The sequence below is a fragment of the Puntigrus tetrazona genome, chromosome 12 (assembly GCF_018831695.1).
Source record: "Puntigrus tetrazona isolate hp1 chromosome 12, ASM1883169v1, whole genome shotgun sequence".
Lineage (NCBI taxonomy): Eukaryota > Metazoa > Chordata > Actinopteri > Cypriniformes > Cyprinidae > Puntigrus > Puntigrus tetrazona.
The window spans coordinates 9,712,668-9,738,473 of record NC_056710.1 but is presented as its reverse complement, the minus strand read 5'-3'; the positions used below and the strand labels follow the sequence as shown (position 1 = coordinate 9,738,473).

Below are 25,806 nucleotides of genomic sequence, written 5' to 3'. Positions count from 1 at the left end.
TGGTATTATAATACGTGAAACAATTTTACAGTAGCAAAAAACAAATTTTATTCATAACTAGTATTACCATTATTATTTTAAATGCAGTATTTTTGCAATGTATTGTTTATAATAGTCATAAAATATTGTGATAATTATATGAAATAATTATATTACATAAGAGCTATAAATAAATTATTTTATTTATAAATATAAATGAAGTTGCTGACCATGTATTTATTTATTTTTTATTAAAAAAATTTATTTTTTTTTTCAAATGCAGACAATTCGCCATTATCTTGACCCATTGTGGCATCAGCTGGGGTCCAGGACCAAATCTCTCGTTCAGGACCTAAAGATTTTAAGAACCCTTCTTCTCTACCTCACGCAGTACGACTGTGTCACCTTCCTCAATCTGCTAGAGTCTTTAAGAACCAGCCAGAAAAGCTTCGGTAGCAATTCAGGTACAGTTAGCTGATCCGTTGCTCTATTTGAACTCTTCAGAGATTGAGGAAATTATTGGTCACCTGAATCTTTTTTTTTTTTTTTTTTTTNACTTCAATGTTTGTAAATGCTCGCAGCCGCGTGTATTGCATGCGAGAGTCAAAGAAGAAACTAAAAGTTGGAGAGAACGACCAGAAACGAAGTGCTCTAGGTACAGTATGTTTGATGCGTAGCGTTTATAGGTGTTCACGTACTTGTTTCACATTTTTACTACACGTGCATACTAGTATATTCTTTTCTGTTTTTGTTTAAAACTAGGCCCTCCGATAAGAGAGCTCGTGCTTGAGAAAAATCCAAAGTGGGAAGCGTTAACAGAGGTGCTACAAGAGATTGAGAAAGAAAACAGCAGCTCCGAGCGTGAACCAGGTAAAACCATTTCACAGTAAAATGTTTAATTCATATGCAAAGCATCAGGTTAAATTTGTGGTCCGTACTTCAGGCCGTGTGTTGATTTGCGCCAGTGATGACAGAACATGTGCTCAGCTGAAGGAATATATCCAAAAAGGAGCAGAGCACCTACTGAATCGCCTTTATTCACGCACCATTGGAAAAGAAGATCCTCAGCCTGATTTACTGAAGCTTGACAAAGGCTGGAGCAAGAAGGCCTCCGCTAAGAGCAAAGGGAAAAACGGGCGGCCAAAAAAAAAACAAACCGCCTCAAAGAAACCAACAAAGAATGACAGACCTTCAAGAGTCTCTCAGATGGAGAGGCAGGAAGACGGAGCTGAAAAGGACCTAATTGGAAACAGTGGAGATGAAGGAAGTTTGGCTGAAGAGGAGGAGGAGGAGGAAGAAGAAGAGATTCTTCTTGATATTTCTTCCGATGACTACTACGGAATCCTTAAAGAGCCGTTGACTGTCATTCACCCTTTGAAGGGATGCAGCGACCCCTACAGTTTGACGCGGGTGTTGCACGAAGTCGACCCCATGTTTGTTGTTTTGTATGATGCAGAACTCAGTTTTGTGCGGCAACTTGAGATTTATAAAGCCAGCAGGCCAGGAAAACCTCTCCGGTGTGTATATTGGCATGAAGCAAAATGTATATTCTAAGAAACAAATAATAGCGCTCAAAGTTTGGGGTTAGTAAGATTTTTTAAATGCGTTTGAAATAACTTGTGCTGACCAAGACTACATTTATTTTATTTTTTTATTATTTAAAATTACTCTTTTTCTATTTTAATATTTTAATTCTTTGAATATAAAATTTAAAAGAACTGCACTCATTTGACATATTTTATAACATTACATGTCTTTTATATTTATTTAAAATCCATTTTCACTAAATAAAAGTATTAATTTCTAATTTAAAAAAAATCCTACTTACCCTAAATTTGGTGCTAAACTAAATAATTTACCATATTCATAAAAATAAATCCATATTTAACTTTACAAATTTCTATGTTTAGTGTATATTTTCTTATATATGGAGGCTCGACAGAAGAACAGAGGTATCTTACAGTCTTGAGCAAGGAAAAACAAGCATTTGAGTACCTCATAAGGTTAGCGCAATATTTCCTCTTTATCTGAGAAACAAAATGAGTTCAATTGCATTGGTTTTTTGTGACTTTTTAATTTGTATTTTTTTTTTTATAGGGAAAAGGCCAGCATGGTCGTTCCAGAAGAGAGAGAGGGTAGGGAAGACACCAACCTAGATCTTGTCCGCAGTCAGGAACCTGCCAGTGCCGCCACCAACACCCGCAAAGCAGGTAAACCTTCCTTGTTCCACCTGACATTTACACAATGTGCTTTTGTCAATTCAACGTGTAAAGCGCTAATTAATGGTTATGTCCAATTAGGGGGCCGTGAAGATGTTAAAGAGCCTCAGCGAATCATAGTTGACATGCGGGAGTTCCGCAGTGAGCTTCCTTCCCTCCTGCATCAACGGGGTCTCGACATTGAGCCCATCACCTTAGAGGTCGGCGACTACATATTGACTTCAGAGATCTGCGTGGAGCGCAAAAGCGTCAGCGATCTCATTGGGTCACTACAAAGCGGGCGTCTCTACACACAGTGCCTCTCTATGACTCGATTCTATCGCCGTCCGGTGCTGCTTATCGAGTTTGACCCCGCCAAGCCTTTCTCCCTCGTGGCCCGCAGTGATTTTCGTCAGGAGATTTCTGCCAGCGACGTCACATCTAAACTGACCCTCCTCACCCTCCATTTCCCCCGCCTGAGGCTGCTCTGGTGCCCGTCTCCCTACGTGACGGCAGAGCTGTTTCAGGAGCTCAAACGCGGCCGCCCGGAGCCCGACGCCGCCACAGCTCAGGCCGTTACTGCCGAATCAGAGACGGTGACGGAGTCAGCAGACCTGTACAACCCCGGACCTCACGACTTCTTGCTCCGCATGCCTGGAGTCAATGTGAAAAACTTCAAGAGCCTTGTAAAACACGCTTCCTGTCTGGCCGATCTTCTAACATTTAGTCAGGAAAAGCTCAGTGAGATCTTGGCCAGTGGTAGCAATGCCAGGCAGCTTTACGAATTCCTACACAATCCTATGGATGTGGTGCCTGTTCAGAAAAACAAGCAGACATTGTAAAGATGAAAAGTATTGGCGTCGTAATCTCAGGTTTGGTAATTGTTCCTTGTCAAAAGGGATCGGTGTTCATATTTATTAGGAAATGTTTGTATTAAATGCAGTGAGTGAATTATTATATTTATGAATATTTAAAGGGATAATTCACCCAAATCTGTCATTTAACTACTAACCTTCATGTCATTCCAAACCTTCGTTTATCGTTGGAACACAAATTTCTTGATGAATTCTAAGAGCTCTCTGACCCTCCCATAAACAGCATAGATCCTAACACAATCAACTGTAATTTCACAAAGCTATGAGAATACTTTTTGTGTACAAAGAAAACAAAAATAATAACATTTTCTAATTTTTATGGTGCCATTTTTGAAGAGTAACACATACGTAATAAACGCATGCAATGTTATGTATACCACGAATACATTGTTTGCGTATGCGATACTCTCCAAAATGGTGCTATAAAAAGGAGCAAAAGATTAATTGTTGAATAAAGGGGTTTTTTGTGTGCGTATAAAGTATTCTTACGGTTGTCATACCACTGATGTCATATGGATTAATTGAACAAGGTTCTTACTACCTTTCTGGACCTTGATGTTAGGATCAATGTTGTCTGTGGAAGGGGTCAGAAAGCCCTCGGAAATCATCAGAAGTGTTTTAATTCGTGTTCCAAAAATGAATGCTGGTCCTCGAGCTTAGCAACGACATGAGGATGAGTAATTAACGACAGTGTTTTCCTTTTTGGGTGAAGTATTCCTTTAAATACCTTGTTTGTTAGAATCTAACTTTGCGGTTTGTAATGAATTGCAACATTGCTGTGTATTGTGGAAATTTAAATGCACTTGCTTATTTTAATATTTAATATTTTCATGGCCAAATTCCACTCTTAAAAAAATTCATGAATAAAATAAATTATTTCTCTAATTTACTCACCCTGATATTGTTCCAAAACTGCATTGTTATTCATAATGATTCATTGTTTTTCATAACAATGAATGGTGGTGACCAAGAAGTAAAAGCAAAAGTCAATAGCTTTCGATTAACTGTACCTTTAAACAATTCTTTGTAAATTAACAGTCATTTTATTAAAACAAAACGCATAAACAAAAAGACAGACGGAACGCTAGCGCCCGCTGATGGTGACTGGCCCGAAACACCTCAGTTTGCGTCACAGAGTTCAGACGAACAGACTAGCATCGGCCATCTTACTTCCTCAAAAAAAAAAAAAAACTTCAGTCCCAAAGAAAAACAGAATCCCTGGATACATGGGTGACCACATCAAGGACAGTTATGGAGCATTAAACCAAGGGGCGACGACAAGCAAGCTAGACACAGCTCTAGGGAACAGGGTAAGAAGCGACGTTATATGCCAGTAAGAGATTTGATGTGTAGCGCTGTAGTTCTCGCGCTAGCCTGTTTGCTGATGCGAGGATTGAGCCATTAGCACGGAGCACGACTGTCATGTACACTCGAGATATACACAAAATAAATATGTAAACACGAAATAGTGATCATTCTCGGAGGAGTTTTTACATCACTTGCATGTCGCGAAAAATAGATACCAAATGTAGGCTAATAGCGCTCTAACTTGCAGTATTGCCTGTAAACATTGAGTTTTGATGTTTGTGGATCAATACCGCAGTTTCACGTGATTTGTATGCTGAGACAGCGGGCTTTACTTGTTGAGCCCCTCGGTGTCAGATACTGTAGGCCGAAGAGGAAGGGTCCGTTGATGATTTAAGCGCCTGTGTGGCAGAAAGGTTAAACGCACTGGAAGTTTTTGCATCCTGTTTGTGTCTCATTGGCTCTCCTGGTGAAACTGAAACTCCATGTGAATGAGAGTAAACAGCCTAATAGATCTGCAGTCTCCAAACGGCCCGTGAGTCCTACACAGGTGTAACTTTAGACTAGTCCCCTGGCATCTCCACGTCGTGCCACCGCGAGTCATGAATGTCTGAAATCCAATTTTGTAGTGCCTAGGTGAAGGACGTATGACCTGGTGTGTTTTTTATTCGAAGTGTACAGTTTTACATGCTATTATTTGCTTGATTTGTTGGTTTCTTTTTTTTTATCACGTTATCCGCGTATAAATACAGAATGCTGCAGTCTCCGCTAGTGACTATGACGATTTCTTCTTTGATTTCAAGGTCTCCAGCCTTTTTTTTTTTTTTCCCTTCTTTTTCAAACAAAGGACCCTTAGGAGAGACATGCTGCATAAAATTCAGCATTGTCTGTCCAATAAATAAATGCTATAAAATAGGCTAAGTTGACATTTTTGTACTGAAATTAAAACTCTCGAAATATAGAAATTTTAGAAAATAGAAAGTAATAAAATGACAACAGTACACAACAAAATTAAACATGTTAATAGATATAAATGAATGCTTTATAAATAATACCAAAGTAACACCTGTACTTTTTATTTTTGCTGTAAGTTTTTTGTTTTATTGAACAATTTTAATAATTCAAATATTTGTTTATTTATATTGAAATATATGTTTGTATCCACCTGTTGTTTAATTGCGAACCCTGTTAATGACCCTAATTTTTTTCCTGTGTCTTTAGATAAATCTCACTTGACTTTATGTACAACTACATCAAAATGCTAAATTCCATAATGGATCATATTCTTTTTATTGATCCCTCAAATGAAATCATGAAAGGACCGCTTGTAAAAAGTTTGTCTTTAACCTCTCTTAAGGAAGTTTAGCACAAGGGCTGTGCCGAAGTAAACTAAACATTTATCTTGTGCCAGCCCACCTTGTTGCTCTCCTTTGATGAACACATGGAAGTCATTGCTTGTGTTTCCAGCGCCGCACATGAAAAGGAACAAGCATCTGGGTTAGCTTTTTAATTGGAGTTTGATATTTTCCAGAGTATTTAGTCATGGTTCATAGTACGCTGCCTCAGCAGAATCGGGTTCAGCCACTTGAGACAGATTAAATGTTGGCCAATGTGAAGGAGAAGCTATTGTGCTAATAGGATGAATGGAGAACTGGAGCTTGAAGGCACACCCTCCTGAAGGAAAACCGAGAGTGTTGTAACTTCCTGACCAGAACAATGCTTATTGCAACGCATATGAAGCGACAACTAATTGTTAAGTCGCTTTGTTGCTGATTGATTTTTGATATATAGGTTCAGTTAAAATGATCAAAGTGTACTGTATTTCGTTGTTGTTTTTTTAACAGTATTAAACAGTGTTCCTGACATTTTACATTGGTGATCCTGTAAAATATGATACGCATGTCTCAGGCTTGAAATGATAAATAAATAAACATTTCCCCAAAAAGGGCGGATTGGCCATTGGCACATGATGTCGGGTTCATTCATACGGGAAGCCAGAGGGTGCCCTCGCACAGAAAAAGTCATATATCCAGAAAAGTGGCTAAACTCATAGCGGAGATATCGTTGTAACGGAGTAAACAGAAGATATCAAGTTTTGAATGATATAACAGACAATAATGCAACAATGTATTGCTTATCACTGTTATTCAAGCCATCTCTCGAATCGGTGTATAGTCGCCTATGAAACAATTTCTGCCTCATTCGGATCACAAAAGGAAGCATTTGACTGGTATTGTGGAGTAAATAGGTTTTGATTTTGTTTTTGTTGATGGTACTCACGATTGGTTGGGATTGTCGTTCAGGCATGGCACCGAAATCCACATTCTGATTCGGTTCGGTACGGACTGGTTACTTAGGTTTCGCTGGCAAACCCTGTGCATGATGAAGTCTATTCGAACGCAGTTAGAAGTTATGGAAGCAAAACGTATCCCTTTATACATTTTTGAATTTCATATTTATGCAGTTAAGTAATATCACACACGCAACGGTGCGTTTTGCTCACTATTAAAGCGTCCAATCAAAGCTGGAGCAGAACAAAATGAAAGAATGAATGAAAGTCTGGAATGTCTCGAGGGTCAGTAACGATGACAGAATTTTTCATTTAAGGTTGAACTTTTTCTTTAAGTTACTACGTCAGCATGTAGGCCGGTCAGTTCTCAGTGAAGTGCCATTGGTTTACCTGCTTAGTTTTGAGCAAACCTGTCTAGATCTTGCTGTTTCTATAGAAAACCAAGTTATTCCTTTGTTTTTTAAGACGTGTTGATATGTGCTCTAATTGCCTTTAATAACTGAATGGATCGTGATAGATAGCTTGGCGCTTACTGTTATAGTTTGAAGCGTATGTGGTTTGAGGGTTGTATGGAAAACGGTTTAGCCAAGAGCTCTAACAGCGAGGCATGCCAGAAACAGCAGACCACAGAAGCAGCACAGCCCCTCTGCTTTTCTTACGTAAGATATACATTGTTATTGTAACCGTCCTTAGAGTAGAGAGATGTGTATTTCATAGATCACTGTACGCCGCATATTTAATGCGGTGTAAGCCAGATGTGACCGTTTAATGGCAGTGGATCCACATCAGACGGCCGTCTTCAGCTCTGCTTAATGGCAAATGACTGTATGTGGTGGATGACTTGCATGTGTCTGGACTGTTGACTCCTGTACCGTGTCGAAGTGTTAGTATTAAATATATTTCATATTTTTGCATCAATATTGTCTTGGCGATTTCACAGTTGGTGAACAGCTTGTTGGTTCGATTTGCGTCACCATTGCTTGTGGCACGGCTCGAGCTAATTGCATACAGATATTCACATGGTGTGACATTGAATCTTATGCTCCATAAATGTGTCCTACCATAGAATATATAACGTAGTTGCACATAACAAAGTATGACATTGCAAATAGTTTTGCAAATTTGTACCCTTTAGGCTTAGGTTTCAAAAGGCATTCTCGAACTTTTCAGTGTACGTAAGTTTACATTTGACCTGTCCTGCGTGAGTGATCACTAAACAGTGTACTGCTGAGAGAGCGGGCGCTCCAGCAGCTTCAGTTTGTTTGTGTGGGAGGCTGTTGTATCCTAGCAACAGTGACTACATCAAGGACTAATAGCAGACTTCGTTACACATACAGCGTTTTGGTTGTTGGCGCACCACCCTTCAAAACATAAACAATTTTGTGTATTGTGCTGACTGACAACCAAAAGATCTTACCGTGTGAGAATGTTAGAAATTCAAAAATAAAAAGGATGAGTACATGACGTTTGCTGGCGTGTTACGTAAGAATGCAACGAGGCTTGGCCTGCCGGTGTTGAAGCTGTATGCTTTCGCGCACGAGTGTTTGTTTGCAGTACGTCATGTTCAGATGACCTGATTGTTTATTGTTTGGGTCATTACTTATTATAGACGCTTAGGATTAGGTTCTGTGGTTATAGATAACATCCTCATTTTGGATTGTATCGCGTACGCAAACAGTGTATTTCTATTCTGTGTCAGCTGTGCCACGTGGATACATTTCCTACGTTGTTTGTGCTGAATCAAACTAATGTATCCGCATGACTCAGCTGACAGCAAAATATCTTGTCTTCTGAAGATTAACAGACGTCTTATGGGTTTTAGAACGACATGAGAGTGAGTATTTAATGCTAAAATTTTATATTCGTTATTTTTTTTTTTTACTTTTAAGTGTGTTTTCATGAATACTCACCAAAACAGGCATTTTTGTCATAACTTTAGCCATAACTTTTGCAATTAATTGTGCCTAAAATAAATGTTTTTGTTTACAAATGTGCTTACTGTGTGTGTTTATTACGAACACATGCATGTATATAGTTAAGAAATTTTTTATATGAAATGTTTAAACATAAATGTAAATGCATGTAAGTAATTTCAAAATATGTACTGTGTGTGTGTGTGTGTGTGTGTTTATATATACATAATGAATATACACAGTACACACACACATTACATAAATACTTAAATAAAAACTTTGATTTTGAATGTGATTAATAGCAGTTAATTGTTTGACAGCACTGCATAACGTTGTGTGTGTTTGTTTAAACATGATAACCTGCACAAAATAATTCAGGACTCGATTGTTTTAATATCAAGCATGCCACACTTTCCTTCGTCATTCATACATGTTTCTTTTCACTGAGTTGCGAAGTTAGTCTTTTGGTCCTAGTACTAGTATGATGCTTTTTGTGTTTATTCTCGGTTTAAAAAGGAGTAGATGCTGCTCATGTTTTCTGCTAAGAGGTCAAATCAGGCCATGCAGTTTACTTCCAGTGGGCTGCTATCCTTCTCCATATCAAAACACCATTTGGAAACTTTATTAGGTCGGTGACCACATGTCCCACAATGTTTTACTCAATACATTTTTGTGTAAATGCCCCGAGTCATTGATAACCCAGTGCAAACAGCTGGAATTCGTATTTAAAAACTGGCTCTATCGGATATTACAGGGAGCTGAAAGAGTCAAATTTTGGTGAAATGCAAATGCAAAGAGGTGAAATGCATCACCATCCTTTTGGGCAGATTTCGATTGAGATCAGTTAAAAAAACTAGCATCAGTTCCCATGTGACAGGAGGTTTTGAATGGCAAGTGTTTCATAGGAATGAATGATTGTGGTTTGTGCTGATGTGGTCATAATGCATTCTAGCATTTTACAGCACCATGGTGAGCGCTGTGTTTATGTTTTTATTGGTTTCACATCTAAACCACTGGGATGATGTAAAGTTGAGTAATGATATGCTAGCAAACACAACGTCTATTCATTCACCGTCTGTGGAAAGGCTCGTTTTTATTATTTGTTAGCGTTTTGATAGATGTGCAACAGCAGCAACCGTATATGTCATAGATTCAGCACATCCTCTGTTTTTGGTCATTTTTCATAGTTAAAGTGATATTACAGACCATATACCACATCCTTGAACTATTACATCATTGCCAACTCCCCACTTCACTTATGATTTCAAGTCTTTCTAAAACACAGTCCGACTAACTTGGACCAAATCCCTTTGCTAATCTTTTGCTGTTGACTTTTTTTTTTAATCTGTACCTGAATCTATACTTTGTCTTTTGCAGAAACTGAAGTGAGGAGCTTCCTGTGACCATATCGTCCGCTGATCCCCAGCGAAACCCTTGACTCCTCGCTGAGGAGACATGGAGGAGCAGGGGGATGCTGGGATTGGGGGTTTGTTGGCGTCCAGCCCGCAGAGTGAGGCTGTAACCCATGAGATGGGCGAACTGTCCCTGCACCCCAGCCAGAGGCTGCCCCCCCTCAACGAACGCAAAAATGGTACGTCGGTTGCTGTGATGCTAAACAAAAATTGTTGCGTGAAATTAGCAGTGCGCAATATATCATATATGTATCACGATATAATATTACCATGAATAGTGAAAAATAAATATGCTAAAATATATTTGAAATACATTTATTTCATTCTAATTCTACAAATACATTTACACATTACAAAATACACTGTAATTGTACTTTTAGTATACTAATCTGGTATACTTAAAGTCTGTTAAATTGGAAAAAGATTGCGTGGAAGTAGTGCTGAAGTAAAGATATGCTGAAGTATACTTGATACTGCTAAAGTGGAGCTTTTGGAAGTACACTTAAAGAATTAGTTCACCCAAAAATGAAAATCCTGTCATCTTTTACTTATTCTAAAGTAGTTCCAAACCTGTAACAATTTCTTTGTGCAGCCGAACACAAAGGAAGATATTTTGAAGAAAAGCTTGTAACCAGACTGTTTTGGGTCACCATTGACTTCCATAGTATTTTTTTCTTACTATAGAAGTCAGTGGTGACCAAAACATCCTGGTCACAATCCTGCTTTTATAATATTTTAAATATCTACCTCAGATCTCTACCAGGTTTGCAAGTACTTGAGGGTGAGTAAGAGATGACAGGATTTAAATTTTTGGGTGAACTGTTTCGTTTATGTACACTTTGAATATCTTGCATATAAAGACCATTATTATTTAAAGATCATACGCTTCTCATCGATATCCATCCATCCAGACACTTCCTTCAGCTCTTCCGGGCGAACACCAAGATATTTTATGTTAATTACTTTCATATCTGTAACTCTTGATTGACAGCAAATATGTAAATAGATCGTACTTAGTATGAAATGAATGTATTTCATTTTTCTAATACATTATACATTTACAATATTGGCATTTACGATGTTGGATATTTCATTGTGCACGATGATTTTCACTTTGATTATTGTAAAGCTTGAATTCATTCACTGCTATAAAATGATTTTATTATTTTATTTGAAATACATTTGTTCAAAAGTTAGGGGTCAGTAAGATTTTTAAAAGATATTTAAAAGACGTCTCATGCTCATCACATCTTTGATCATACAGTGAAACCAATCATATACTGTGAAATATTATATAAATATTATTATTTATGAAATCAGTTTTTAACTTTTAATAGAAAGCAGCATTTCTCTAAAAATACAGAGTTCTTCATCAATCAGATTTTTTTTTTTTGCCCATTTTTGGTGAATTTATTGTGAGATTTCAAATTTGCCCATGTTCTGGAATGGTATGCGTTTGCCTTGGTTATAATCACAGCCTGCATAAATTCAGCTATTTAATTTTGGCTCGCTCTCTCTCTTCGCTGCCTAGTTCAATTCACTCCACATCCTGATTAGTTTTGCCTCTATTTCCAGGTGATTAAATAACATTTTATTTCTGTACGCGAATGAGAAAATGAGAAGCTCTTTTTCCCGTTCTGTCTTGACGCACAGAAAGCTGCCTCCTGAATCCTGACGTTTCTTTGCCTCTTAGTTTGGGCGCAGTCTTTTGATTGACATGTGAAAGGTCACAGGACAGTGCCGTCCGCATGCGGTTGCTCACAGCTCTGTGAGGGCTGCTCCTCTAGGTCTCTAGCTATGCTGAGGTCACACCGTCACGGCGAGTGGAAATGTAAACGACTTTGGCAGAGCATGGCCCGTGTCAGTTACTCATCCTTTGGCTGTCTGTCAAACAAGATGTTTACCGTGTTGATGAAGAAGAGGGTTGTTTCAACCCGAGAGCTATTTTACGCTTTTTTGTTTCTTTCAGATCTCAAAAATAAAGCATCCGTGATCTACTCGTACATGCAGAGAACGTTTGTAATTCTTCTAAACTATGAAAAGGAGCACATTTTGAATGATCTAGAATTGAACTCTCAATGGCAGGGAGGGGTTAACAGTGGTCGGTCTGGTCTTTCTGCTCCCTCCTCTCCGTCTGCCGGCGGAGCAGAGATGTTGTCTCTTCTGAGGGAGTCCCAGTTTCACTGGAGCTGCTGATAGTGAATGGAGAGCCCCGAAGAACGAGGTCCTTGTGCGTTTTTCACAAAGCTCTGGTGCTGCCAGGAGCCCACTTTAAGATACTCTGAACTTGAGGCAGGACGTGGAAATAGCATGGCCTGCTTAGGACTGGAGGCTCACAGCATCTGCAGAGGAAACTTCATATCAGGTTCTGCAGCTTGCTGCTCGACTCTGAGAGGTGGATATCTTTCTGTTGCTGAGCGGATATAGGTTTAGCTTGTTTTTGAATAGCTTTTACTGGCTGGTTGATGCTTTGTTTGCCACACTTAGGTTTCATGGAAATTTGCATTAAAAAAGCAAGCTATTATTGATTGGCTTTTCTTGAGAGAGCTATGTGCATTACTATGTGGATAATCAAGGTAATCTGCTGCGAGGGGTTTATTAGATGCACAACAAGAAGATTAGTGATTAAGATAATAGCTTTTCCATCTAAACAAAAGGCACAACATAGATTGGCATGATATCGATGAATAAAGCTACTTTCAAAACCGTCTGGTTAGTTAATAGGTCTTAATGAAGTCCTTTATTATTTGTCTGGTTTCAGTTTCACCTGAGTTTCACCTGAGTTGGGGTGCATTTCATAGGGGTTGTTTATAGAAGATGTTTCGCTGAATAGAACAGAATGCAAAGATTTGGGAGATAATTAAAAACTTTTTTTTAAACTTTGTTTTCTTTCTTTTTTATGCTGTTGAAAGAAGTCTCTTATGCTTGACCAAGCTGCTTTTATTTAATCAATATTAGCAAATTAACTGCTTTCTGTTTACTGTGTATTAAATTAGTGCTGTTAAACGATTAATTAATCATCATTTTAATAGAAAATAAAAACATAAATATGTTTATAGTCACTTTGGATTAATTTAAGAAAAAGATTTACTGAGTCTGACCCCAGGCTTTTGAATTGCAATATATAATAACTGTTATTGTATAATTCTCTGATCCTTTTAAAGCCATTAAAATTCTGTGTATTTGCCATGTTTGAGAAGACTCTGATTGTACAAAATCTGAAAGAGTTTTGAGATCATGTTGTATCGAGTGTCACCAAGATTACTGAAGATGTTTTACTACCTAAACTATTACTACTACCTTACTATTACCTAAAAAGCTGCAATGTTACATTGTGCAGTAAAGGAGACCTAAACATTTTTTTCTTCTGCGCCCCAAGTAAAAAATTAACCTGATTAGGATCAAGGTCAATGTTGAGTCATGTGTAGTCAGGGCACCAGGAATTCATCTGTTATACTGTAGCAGAGGCCCCATTTATTATCTCCTTCATAGTGCGTTCATTCCTCTTCTAAGAGCTGAAGTATGTTTTTTTTTTTTTTTTTTAGTGTTAAATTCTTTCTCAGTTTTTCATACAGTTCTCTTCAGTGCTACAAGTGGTGCAGAAATTGCACACTTCAGCTTTAAGCGCACAGATTCATAGTGAAAAGAATAAAATGCCAATCATGTGCCCTCAGCACCCTTCGGTTTCGTTTGCTTAACCTCAGCTGAACCTGTTAACAGTAAACTGACTCATTTTTTGTCAGATTAGGCATTTCTGTTCCTTAAGCATGTAGAACACCATTGCTTTTGAAACTGGAATACTTGCAGTCATTGTTTTATTAATATGCACAAAATCTATGCGTATGATGTTGCTAGTGCCATGTTAAGCTACAAGAACTGAGCATTAACAACAAAATTCTTTAATAATTACCTCATGCAGTTCAACTTGCCGTCATAGGTTTATAAATTCCCAGCTAATAGAGCTCATGATTCTTGATAAATGTCAGACGTTATCATGTTGTCTTTCTGACCAATTTGAGCTGTTTTTATAATCAGCCGAGTAAATCCGGGAGGCTCAGCCAAGAGGGCAAAGAAAAATGTCTTGAGAATTTTCCCAGGACGTCTTCCAAAAAGCACGCTTCAAAAGGGTCGCTCAAGAGCCTGTTGTTTTGGTAGCAGGAAGAACGTCTACTTTTTTTTTTTTCTTTTTTTTTCCTCAATGGTGGCTCTTATGTAATGCTAGAGAGAAAATGTGTGTGATTTCAGTTGTGCTAAAGGTTAGATTTCCCTTTGTTGAGTGTGTGTGTGCGTGTGTGTGTGTGTGTGTGTGTGTGTGTGTGTAGGTGTGTTAATCAGGTGCAAAAGTTCCTTTCTGTGTGTAGTGTTGACAAGCCTGATCTAGAGGTTGGGTCAAGAACATAACGCTGCTTCTGCCTCTCTCCACCAGTTCTCCAGCTGAGGCTACAGCAGAGACGTACCCGCGAGCAGCTCGTTGATCAGGGAATCATGCCACGTGAGTACTGCCCCTGCCATCTAATACTGCTGTGTGCACCAGCATATGAACCAGAAGAAGAGTCATATTTACACTTGTATGAAAACTGCTAATTGTTAACTAAATATAAGTGTTTTAGTCATGAAATGGCGCTTTGTGACCCAGTTTATTTTCATAAAAAGTATGTTGGGATTTGAGTTTATCAATCAAGAATTAATTACCGACTGAAAGGGTTCCAAAATCTTGATAAGATTACAAAAACATTTTGGACTACTAAGCAATAAATCATGCACAAGAAGAATCATTAAATTAAATTCAAGTTTATTTGTTTAGCACTTTTCACAATGCAAATTTACAGTTTCTATGTTATATTTAGTAATAGCTTATCAGTGGTGACTATATCAAGTTGATGTCCATATGGCAGAAATGTACAGTAAAAATTAAGCAGTTAGTTAATGTCATGTAATCAAACAGACTGTGAATACTAATAAGCTGCAATAAATGTTATGTTGGTTTTCTGGGATTCGTTTGCATATCTAACTTATATTTAAGGAAAACATGATCTGTGTAAACGAGAAAACATTTTAAAAAAATATTTAAAAGAGACACAGAGTTCACTGTTCCATCACAGGAATAAATTAAAATATATTAAAATAGAAACGTTAAAATTAGGTTGTATATGAGTTTTTTTTTTTTAAATAACACTGTTGTTGTTTTCTTTATCAAATAAATGCAACTTGGTGAGCATAAGAAGTTTTCCCAAAAAATGTTGATTGGCAGGGCAACATCATTTGTTTTTCACATTGTGGCACATGTAACCTTTCTTTTTGACTGAGCGTTTAAGAAATCAGTTGGTGCTTTGGTTTCTGTATCACATCTGCTTTTGAATCAGTTGTTTATTCTCGCCCTTCAGCACAGTTCACAACTAGGCATAGGTGACCAATGCACATGGTGTTTCTTCCAAAAGCTCACCTCTCGCCTCACCACCGCTCATTCTGTTATTGCTCATAACCACTTTTCCGTTCAACCAAGTCACCCAACAGTGTGTGAGATCTCTCAGACTTACATAAAAGTAATTTTTTTTTTTCTCTGGCAATGTCTGAGTTGATTGATGGGATTACACGGCACGCTGTCTCATAGCTCAGTGTAATATCAGGCATAGATTCTGCTGGGATTAAGAGGTAGCTGTCTGGTCCTGAAGGGCACCGTGTAGTCTGTGTGCTAATCTCTGTGTGGGCCCACCATCTCCGCTCTGAGTAATATGTGCGTTAAGCATTTAGAAAGACTGCAGGAGATGAAAGAGCTGTGTGTGTTTGAAGTGTGGGTGATGGCCTTGTGTCCTCATGAGACTGATGCTCTACTTGTGTGTGTGTGTGTGTGTGTGTGTGTGTGTGTGTGTGTGTGTGTGTGTGTGTGTGTGTGTGTGTGTGTGACTTTACAGCCCTGAAGAGCCCTGCGGCGTTCCATGAACAGATCCGCAGCCTTGAGAGAGCCAGGGTAAGAGCAGGGCACCAAGCCCCAGAACTCCTGTACTTTTCCTCAGCCATCTGGGCTCTCTGATCCTCCCCGAAACCTCTTCAGGGTTGCAGAGCTCTCTGTAATGGGACACATGTGAACCTCTCAGTTGATTTAATAGCTTAAGCCTTCTGTAAATGTGTTTGTTATTTGCAAAGCACAGCGGAGATCATTATAATGGTTACTTTCTGATCCTTGAATTACGGAGGGATTTCGTTTTCTGAAACTCTGTATCCTTTTTCTCTCTAGACTGAAAATTTCCTAAAGCACAAAATACGCAGCCGCCCAGAAAGGGCTGAGTTGGTCCGCATGCACATCTTACAAGGTAATCCTCCATTCACGATACATGTAATGGCCACTAATCTGCCTGCTGGGAAAGTTTGAATGTACTGTTTTTAAACAAAGCTATGGCTGTAGCTCTCAAATTTTGCTAGTAGAGATGGGCATCGATTCAGATTTTTCAGATTCATATCCAAATGACTTCAGTTCATTCAGAATCATGTAGGAGTAATTTCTGATCCATTTTATTTTGTTTTCTCTCTTTTGAGATTGTTATATTTAATAAGCAGTGCAAACTCATCCTTTATTAAAATAACTGATGTGTGAGAGCAATTTGTTGCCTGTAAAGACAACTTAGGGGCAACTTTTTAACCTGCAAAAAAATGCACAGATTATTCCATATCCTGGAGAGAGATATTCACTTTACACGATGAATAGATTTAATTTAGACCTTTATTAAAATGTAAACATTGATCAACACAGAAATTGCATCTCTTCAGATGATTTGGATTAAACAGCTTGATTCATATGAATTTTTATATTTTTGATGTGTAAAATTTTTGGTGGATTGGAATTTTAGTGGTGGGACAGAAATCTCTCAGTAAATTATGACACTTCTGAGTGAACTATCCCTTTAATAGAAAGAGATTTCTTGACATTATTTTGCTGTATGCAGTCTTTTTTGACTTCAGATTCAATAGAGGCTGCAAACTAATATTCACAAATGTGTTAAAATATGATTTATTATTCTGAAGGTCCAACAACAGAGGCATACGTTCAGTAGCTCTGAAACCATTTACAGTCGGACTTCCCTAGGTACATTATAAAAATGTGAATTTTTACCAAACTGTGCTATCAACTTTCAGCAGAAAGCAGTGGCAGCTTAACCAGTCAGCATAAAAAGCAAGAAAAGTTAATGTTCAAAAGAATCATCCAGATGCTGTACTTATTTACTTGCATTCTGCACTGTTTACTTCTGTGATTGAGTTGACCTCTGTGTGATTGTTGTGGTGGTTCAGTAGGAGCGTGGGTTGAAATGATTCTGGTTTTTGGTGGGTTGGCAGAGACGGTGGCAGAGCCTTCTCTGCAGGCCACTCAGCTGAAATTGAAGAGAGCTCGATTGGCTGATGACCTGAATGAGAAGATTGCTCAACGCCCTGGCCCCATGGAGCTGGTGGAGAAGAACATCCTGCCTGTGGACTCCAGCGTCAAGGAAGCCATCATTGGTGAAAATGCGAACTATATTAATGTATTAAACCTGTGGAACTTAAATTGAATAATGAATGATACATTGTCCTTTTCTTTAATTGGGTAGATGGTCAGATGCAGTACCCTAGAATTCTAGAGGAACCAGCCGATGAAGACAGTGGAGATGCGTTTTCACCTGAGCAGCCAGCCAGTCAGGAGTCCCAGGGTTCTGCAGCTTCTCCTGGGGAGGTCCGGGCCATTGAAGAGTCCTCACCATTGCCTAACAACTTCTTAAAGGTATTTTTGCCACCTCATTTTCACCTCAGAGCTCATGATGTCAAAAAGCTGAATTTAGTCATTTAGGTTTTGCAGAACACCTGAGAATTATCGTGTTGGCTTTCACAGCACTTTCCTGCAGTGACCACCACCACAACAGATTTCCTCAAGCCTTTTTCCACCAATGAGCAATTAATTAGTCCTCCAGCACCCATGCCACAGCTAATCACCGTGGCCCCTGTGAAGTCTGGACCCACCCTTGTAAAGGTCAGTAAAGAACTAAAGAAACAAAAAAAATGTATAAAATTACCTTGATAAGATGTAATGCATAATGGGAAATCTGTTCAATTTACAGCAAAGTCAGCCTAAGTTACCTGGGGACAAGAGCCGCAGCAAGAAGAGTAAGGAGGCCAAGCCACGTGTGAAAAAGTTAAAATATCATCAGTACATTCCCCCAGACCAGAAACAAGAACTCAACCAAGCTCCGATGGACTCCTCATATGCTCGTTTACTACAACAACAGCAGCTATTTTTGCAGCTACAGATCCTGAGCCAACAACAACAGCAGCACTACAACTACCAGACAATCCTTCCTGCACCTCTCAAGTAAGCAAGGAGACCTGGATCTGTGTGTTTGTTATCTGTGAATCGGGCCTTGATGGTTTCGGTATGTACAGCTTTATCAATCCAACTGTTGAGTTTAGTGGATGCAAACCATTTTCCCTTTGTCTTTCCTAAGTTCCTTTTTTCGCTTTTGAAGCTAGTAGTGTTTTGTCAGCCATTATTATTACGGCTGCATGTGAATGGTTTTAGATGGAAACTGTCTAAAACGCTATTATTGTTGCCGGTAGACATCAGGACCATTACCTATTTTCCAATAACAAATCCTGTTTAGTGATTTTCATTAATGGCAGGAAGTTCCTTTTCCATCTCTTGTGCAAGATTTATTTTAGCTGTCATTGTATTTTACCTCTGCATTGTTCAGTGGTGTTTATTTATTGAGAATTGTTCCTTCTGCGATGTTAAGTGGTGTTTCTTTCCTTTAATCCCATCTGTTTCCCTACTCACCAGGCCTGTAATTGAAGGCCAAAACAGTGGTGCCACAGTGGCTATCAACAGCACTAGCAGCCTTCCTGCGTCCATTGTGGTGTCTCTGCCCACAGCGACACCTGTGCGGCCCAACAGCACCCTTTCCAACCGCAAGGCAGGCATACTACCTGCCAACCTAGAGGAGATGAAGGTACAGACAGACAGATCATAGATACATGACTGTTAAAAATTATTAATTAAGACTGGAATTACTTAAAAATACAATAGAAAATTTATATATATTGTTACACAATAAATTACGTTTTCCACTGTAATTATTTCCTGTGATGACAAACTTTTATCTTTAGTAGTCATTACTCCAGAAAATATATTGTAATATAATATGATTCAACATTCACAAAATATTTCTTCTTATTATTAGTGTTGAGAACATAAAGCAGCTTAATACTTTTGTACAAATACATTTATTTCAAATACATTATTACTATCAATAAATACATACATGCATGCATACATACATAAATAATATGACTTTTCATTTATACAAAAGCTGTGGAGCTAATATTATAGTTTATAATTTCATTAATAGTGGGTTTATTTTGTCAGGTGGCAGAGCTGAAAATGGAGTTAAAGTTACGTGGTCTTCCGGTGTCTGGAACAAAAACAGACCTAATTGAACGGCTTAAGCCTTTCCAAGAAAACACTGCACCCAGCTGCACAGGACCTAACACACAGTCCTGCAGCACACCTATGGAGGTGTCCAGCACCACTACAACCCTATCCCCCATCCAGCAGCCCTCTGAAAATCTAAGCTCCACTCCACCTGTGTCTCCTGGTTCTTCAGAGCTTCACAGCAAAGAAGAAGCATACATGGAGGGACAGGCAGAGGGCCAAAACCGAAGTTTAGTGACGGCAGCTCCTGTTCCTGAGGAACAAGACCGGAGACTACACGAAAAGGAGCGACAGATTGAGGAACTGCTGCGTAAATTGGAGCAGGAGCAGAAGCTGGTGGAGGAACTGAAGATGCAGCTAGAGGTGGAAAAAAGGTGTGGACAGGTTCCACCTGCAGAAAATAACAACGCTTCCAGTCCAGCCACTATGTTGACGTCTGTCAAAACAGAAAACACTGTCCCTCCTAACTGCACACTGAGTCCACACACTACGCCAACGCTATTGAAGCTCGAAGAGGCTCATCCCAACCAGGTGACAGCAACTCCTCTCCGTCAGTTCATTATCAGCCACCAGGGAGTCCCACAGGTCATAGGACAGCCCCAGACTCTTCTAACCACTTCTCATGGGGGTACTCAGATCCTTCTTCCAATGCCCCTGGCAAATAATACCACTACCATCCAACTGCCCAACACTAATGTCAAACTACAGGTAACACAAAAACTTAGGTGTATTTGTGTTGGGTACTGTATATATTTGTGTCAGTACTTAAATTTAATCTTGTTGTCTTTTTGTAGCAAGTTTTGCAGGCTGTCTCTCCATCAGTGCCAGGTATAATTCAGAACCCCCAAATACAGCCCACCAAAGCAGAGAGTCCTGCGTCACAACAGCTGCTCAGTCATAACCACATAGTTCAGGTCAGTCTTATAAATAAATACGAATTTACGTACGTACTTTAGAATTTAGTAAATATAATAGCATATATATATTATGTAATAGAATATACATGTGTTTTATATTTATCTATTTATTAATGTGTTAATACTAAAAAGTTATTCAATGCCAAATGAGCACCATCATGATTTCTGAAGGGTCATGTGACATTGAAGACTAGAGAAATGGCTTCTTAAAATGTAGTATTGCCACCTTACAAATAAATAAAATTTCACTCTGTTTAATTGAACTGACATTTATGGAAGCATGTTTCTGTGACTGAATAAAAAAGGTAATTGCAACTTTTCTATGTCACAGTTCTGGCTTTTTCTCACAGTTGCAAGTTTAACATAGAATTGTGATATAAACGTACAGTTCTGAGTTTTTTCTCAAAAGTGCAAGATTTAAAGCTGCAATTCTAGGAAATAAAATCTGAATTGTGAGATATAAAAAAAAAATTTCCTCGATTTCGAGTTCAAACCCCCAAAGTTTTATTTAAAATTAAGCAAAGTTGACATTGATGATGTTGTTCTCATGATGACCAAACGTCAGGCAGGCATATCACTTTTATCCACACTACAGAGGTTTTTACAGAGTATTAAATAACCGTGGAACCTGAGTAGGAACAGGATCAGTGCCAGCAGGAGCAATCAGAACAAGTGATCTGTGAGCTCTGGATCATCTAGTTTTGTCTGTCCAGCAGAGTCATTCATCAATGAGATGGATGGTAGCTGCTAGTCTCATTGCTTTCTAGGCTTTCACTCTACTGTAATTGGTCTGTCCTGGCAGCAGGGCACCGTGATAAGGTTTCCCAGCTAGATGGCCATTACTTCGGCATAGTAAACGAGCCTGGCCTGAGTCCTGGAAGACTAGTGTAACTAGAGCTCATTGGTTGTGATGAGCTGATAACATTTTCATCGGCGGCCGTGCTTGGTGAACCATTGCCAGCGTGACCTGAAAAGACTTATTCTCATACCAAGCAGAAAGATCATAACACAACAAATGCTCTCTATGATGCTAGCGGGTGTTTCTGCGTGCTCATGATCTATTGGTTTACTCTTTACACAGACCCTGCCTGTGGGCGCCACAGAGAGGTCAGGCTTCCAGCACGTCACCAATGAGACCCCAGCAGGCCTGGAGATACCTCAGTGCTTCCTCAGCAACTCCCCAGATAACAGGATCTCACCTCAGACGTCCCCCATCCCATCATCCCTTATCAATGGGCCGCTAAACAAAGTAGAATCCTACTTTCATTGAGATGTTTTTAGTGTTGCTGTTTTGTTTTGAGTTGAGTGCTCACTGAGGGTTTTTTTTTTATTTTTTTTATCCCTAGACATCCTTCATTCAGCAGCCCCCAGTTTTCAACCAGACACCCAAGAACAGAGAGCCGCCTCGTTATGAGGAGGCCGTCAAACAGACACGCAGCCTACAGAATGCTGCTGTCTCAGAGGTGATGATTTCCTGTTTCCTATATATCTTTGCATGCTCGTACACATTCTGGGTTGAATAGTGAGTTGGTTCTGCAGTTGTCTTTTTTTTTTTTTAACTTAACTTTCAATGTTTTTCCAATCCTTTTCTTACTTTTGTGAAAAACAAAATGAAATGTTGAGCAGTGAAGCCTCTCTGTTTATCATACATGGAATGGGGGTGGCGATCTATACTATCTATCTCGATAATAGAAAAAAATGCAATGGAATGGAAATGCAATGGTTTGTTTTTTTTTTGTTTTTTACATTTTGTTACCACTCAAAGAAATTAAAAAAATAGACCTTATATTCCAAATCTTTTGATGGCATATGTTGACTGAAATTTAAGTTACTACGTAATTAGTACATACTTTTTGGTCAAAATACATTTATATCGGTCTCATACTACTCCCTCATATGAAAAAAAATCTAGAGTAATTTATAAAATAATATACAGTAAATTCTATCCAAAATGTCACAGAAAAGTCACTATAGAACAGGGTTGGACCCTGAAGGTCTAATGCACTACAAGGTTTAGCTCCAAGCCTGACAAAACTCACCCACCAGTGATTTTCTAATGATCCTGAAGACACTGATTTGATTTAGGGTTGGAGCTAAACTCAAGAGTTTTACAATTTTGACAATCACTGGTATAGAATATAACATTTTATTGTATGACATTTTATGTTTTATGTTAGGTATTTATATTAAAGACACTATATAAATACTTTAGTATTTCATGACAACTCTCTCTTAAGACTCTTTGTTTGCAGTTAACCAGAGGTAGTCCTCGTCCGTGGTTTACTGCTGTGATTACTGTAGTTATTTTAAGTTGACTGTAATTATTGTTTCTTTTCATTTGCCTTTTCTTCAGTGCTGTCCTTGAACTGAAAAGTCATTTTTATTTTTTCGTTGGCTTGCAGATTCCCACAGCAACAAGTCAACAGATGGATGATCTCTTTGACATTTTAATAGAAAGTGGAGGTGGGTTTGTCATTTTGTTGCAGACTACAGTATCACGTTCAATTGTCAAACTATCAATCCAAATACAGATGTATATTTTCACACTTGATAATCAGGAGTGTCTCTGTGGACAGACTGACATCTGCAAGGTTCAGTGGGAAATACAGTACACTACTGTGCAAAAGTTTGGCGTCAGTAAGATTTTCTTTTTGAAAGAAATGAACATGGTCGAAAAACATGAATAACAGTATTAATTTCTTGCTAAGAATGGTTACTGAAGGATCATGTGACACTAAAAACTGAAGTACTCCCGAACAAGCCTTAACCTTACATTTTTGTGTAGTTTGTATTTAATTTGTTAAACTAAAACATTAACATTTTTTTTATTTCTTTTATTTTCTGCAGAGATCACTCCCTTTAGTCAACAGGACCCGTCTGTGCCTAGGATGATGCCTGTCACGGCCAGCATCACCACCCTGCCTATCAACACCGTCCTGTCCCGTCCACCCGCCCAGGTGCAGATGGCACCCCCGCCGGCGCTCATGGTGTCGCCCATGCCCAGCCTGGCCTCCCTGGACTCCGACAACCAGTTGGAGGCCCTGCTGGAGGGCACGCTGGTTGGGGACACCGAGCCGGAGCATAGGACTTTGGGCCTGCTGGAGGAGCTTCAAAACCAGATACTGGAGCAGCCAAACTCCCCAATGGACACTTCGGAGCTGAGCTTCACCGACCCGCCACCTTCCTCTTCCGCCCTGCCCTTTAGTCTCCAAGACACCGGCCTGGACAACATGGAGTGGCTGGACATCACTATGCCTGGGCCCATCGGCGGACTCAATCCATTGGGCATCACCTCTGAATTCCTGGACGCTCATGATCTGCAGCTGCACTGGGACTGACAGGAAACGCTTCAAACACGGTTATGCTTTCACTCGCACAACAAGCCGTCTGTCTCGGGGTCTGTGTGGCAGCGGTTCACGTCTGGCAGCTTTATGTGACTAGACTCCAGCTCAGCTGTACACTTCACTTACGCTGGTTCTAATCACCATCTGTTCTCATTCACCTTTTGATCAGAAAAGACACATGAGCCTTGTGGGTAATGCTAGCTAGGGCTCTCTTTGCTGTGCCATTCTGAGAGGGAGCTGCTTTCGGGCAGATTGAATTCTGCTGTATTGCTATTTTGTTTAGTTTTTTTCATTCACGTGCCATTGACTTCAGATCGGTTCCAGTCAGGCTGTAAATATCCTCACAGCTAGTTTTAAGGAAGAGCTGTCGTTCCAAATGATGTGGCATCGCAGTAGAGTTCACTTTGTTTGCTCAAAATTGAAAATTGAGCCTTGAGCAATGACGCCGTTAGCGCTCCTGTCCGTGATCATGAGTGTCTGTGTCGAGGATGAGAATGTCAGACTCAACGTAGCAGTCAAGTGATGTTTCCCAGAATCCTCTTTTTCAGCACTGACTGCAGTAACAGCCTGGTGTCTGCAAGACTCAGTGGCAAGTGCACTACCATTCAAAAGTTTTCACATTGAGCGTAGTTTGGCAAAGATGGAATTATTCAATCAAAAGTGACTTATATAATGTTACAAAAGATGGTTATATGTTTCTACTCATGCTAAAATATAATATACATGCTAAATTGCCATAAAAATATTAAGCAGCACATTTGTGAATGATCATGTGACACTGAACGGCTGCTGGAAGTTCAGCTTTTATTTTAAAATATATTAAAATTGAAAACGGCTATTTTATATTGCAGAAATGTTTCACAGTTTTTATGTTTTACTATATTTTTCAATTACATAAATATAGCCTAGTGAGCACTTTCAAAAAGAAACTTAAATGGTTGTATAGTTCGATGAAGATCTAATTAACATATCCAATTTTTAGCAAATCTGCCTTTTTATGATATTGTTTGACTGGCTGTTGACCAGAAATATTGAGTTGTGTTTTATAAAGCGGCTACAATTGCAAATGTCCCGTAAACGTAGACGTCCAAGGTTGCAAAGAGCTTTTGGTCTGATTTGTATCTGGGAATTGCAGACATAGGCTATACTGTTTGTTTTTTGGTCCTGGAAACAGAAATTTTGTCATCAATCAGCTCTCAATTTCAGACACAAAGCATCCCATTTTGATCAACGGGAGATCAGTTCGTCTATACCATTTGGAAACGATCTAAAATGAATCTATAAAAAGATGTAAATAATCTACGAGGACAAATTTTTGTATAAAGAAAAGCAAAAAGAAAAACTATTTTGTCTGACTCGTTGGATGTGCGACCCCTTGTTTTTGTGTATGTGAATCGTGAATCAGTGTGTCTGTGTGTGATTGTTCGTCGCTTCAGTGGAATGTTGTGTTTGATTTTCGGTGCATCATACTGTAAGAAAGTTCCAGTTTTTTTTCCCACATATTTATCAGTTCGGTTCACGCAGTGGGTGCTATATTTCAAGTTCTCATTTGCATATTTTTGATGCTATCGGAAAAAAAAAAAACTGTCAAGAGACCCTGCTTTTAGAAAGAGATTATGTAAATGAAGCCATCTGAAGTTACAGCTGACACTAAATAGTGATCTTAATCAACACAGGGCAACTGTTTATTCCTCCAGTAAATGGAGTTGAAAAATGCAAAAAAAAAGCTCTCTGTAATTTTTAAAAGCAAACCGAACAGTTAAAGTGGTAGCTGATTGCTTTACTGCATGTTAAATGTCACTGGCAGCTTAATAATTAGTCTGTTGAGGAATCGGAGAACAAATGAATCCAGATTTGTGTTTGCGTGTGGGTGCATGTGTTTGTATGGCTGAGCGTCTCTGTCTGTACTGGATGAAATTGCTACAGACCATCCGAATGAAATATCAGTGTGAATGAACAACGTTATATATACTTGCAATTATCTTGGCAGCATGTGAATATTCAAATTGATGTGATGTCTTTCGGAAACATCCTCTTGTTGTCTTTCCTTCTGTTTAGCCTTTTCTGTGCTTTTCTTACATGATTTAATGTTGTCAACCACCTCATGGATTTATATATATAT

General features: G+C 38.9%; 3 protein-coding genes across 4 annotated transcripts in view; all 3 read left to right on the top strand.

Moving 5' to 3' along the window:
• LOC122355289 (DNA repair endonuclease XPF-like) overlaps positions 1-3,937 on the top strand; it is a 5,992-nt gene extending 2,055 nt beyond the window's left edge. The window contains exons 5-11 of the mRNA XM_043253392.1: positions 263-444; positions 513-634; positions 742-849; positions 923-1,496; positions 1,890-1,982; positions 2,077-2,189; positions 2,280-3,937. Of these exons, the coding sequence (XP_043109327.1) occupies positions 263-444; positions 513-634; positions 742-849; positions 923-1,496; positions 1,890-1,982; positions 2,077-2,189; positions 2,280-3,019 (1,932 nt within the window). The 3' untranslated portion in view covers positions 3,020-3,937. The remainder of the gene's footprint in view (positions 1-262; positions 445-512; positions 635-741; positions 850-922; positions 1,497-1,889; positions 1,983-2,076; positions 2,190-2,279) is intronic.
• thrab (thyroid hormone receptor alpha b) overlaps positions 1-25,806 on the top strand; it is a 628,197-nt gene that overhangs the window by 201,376 nt on the left and 401,015 nt on the right. The gene's annotated exons all lie outside the window — the stretch shown is intronic.
• On the top strand, positions 4,134-25,410 carry LOC122355243 (myocardin-related transcription factor B-like). Of its 2 annotated transcripts, XM_043253312.1 has the most exons (16): positions 4,134-4,362; positions 9,938-10,151; positions 14,399-14,464; positions 15,885-15,940; positions 16,208-16,283; positions 17,302-17,463; positions 17,553-17,722; positions 17,831-17,968; positions 18,057-18,307; positions 18,773-18,941; positions 19,358-20,131; positions 20,218-20,337; positions 21,422-21,589; positions 21,687-21,803; positions 22,743-22,803; positions 23,188-25,410. In XM_043253312.1, exons 2-16 carry the CDS (start codon positions 10,016-10,018, stop codon positions 23,676-23,678), a joined length of 2,955 nt encoding a protein of 984 aa, XP_043109247.1. In that variant the 5' UTR covers positions 4,134-4,362; positions 9,938-10,015; the 3' UTR covers positions 23,679-25,410. The 2 variants fall into 2 exon arrangements, with proteins under 2 accessions (XP_043109247.1, XP_043109248.1); XM_043253313.1 differs by lacking the exons at positions 4,134-4,362; positions 15,885-15,940 and having other exon boundaries at positions 10,077-10,151.

Excerpts from the sequence above, each read along its gene's own strand:
- LOC122355243 (XM_043253312.1), top strand. The coding sequence starts at position 10,016 with ATGGAGGAGCAGGGGGATGCTGGGATTGGGGGTTTGTTGGCGTCCAGC. Across the intron at positions 21,590-21,686 it reads TCAATGGGCCGCTAAACAAA|ACATCCTTCATTCAGCAGCC; the intron begins GTAGAATCCTAC and ends TTTTATCCCTAG. Across the intron at positions 22,804-23,187 it reads CATTTTAATAGAAAGTGGAG|AGATCACTCCCTTTAGTCAA; the intron begins GTGGGTTTGTCA and ends TATTTTCTGCAG.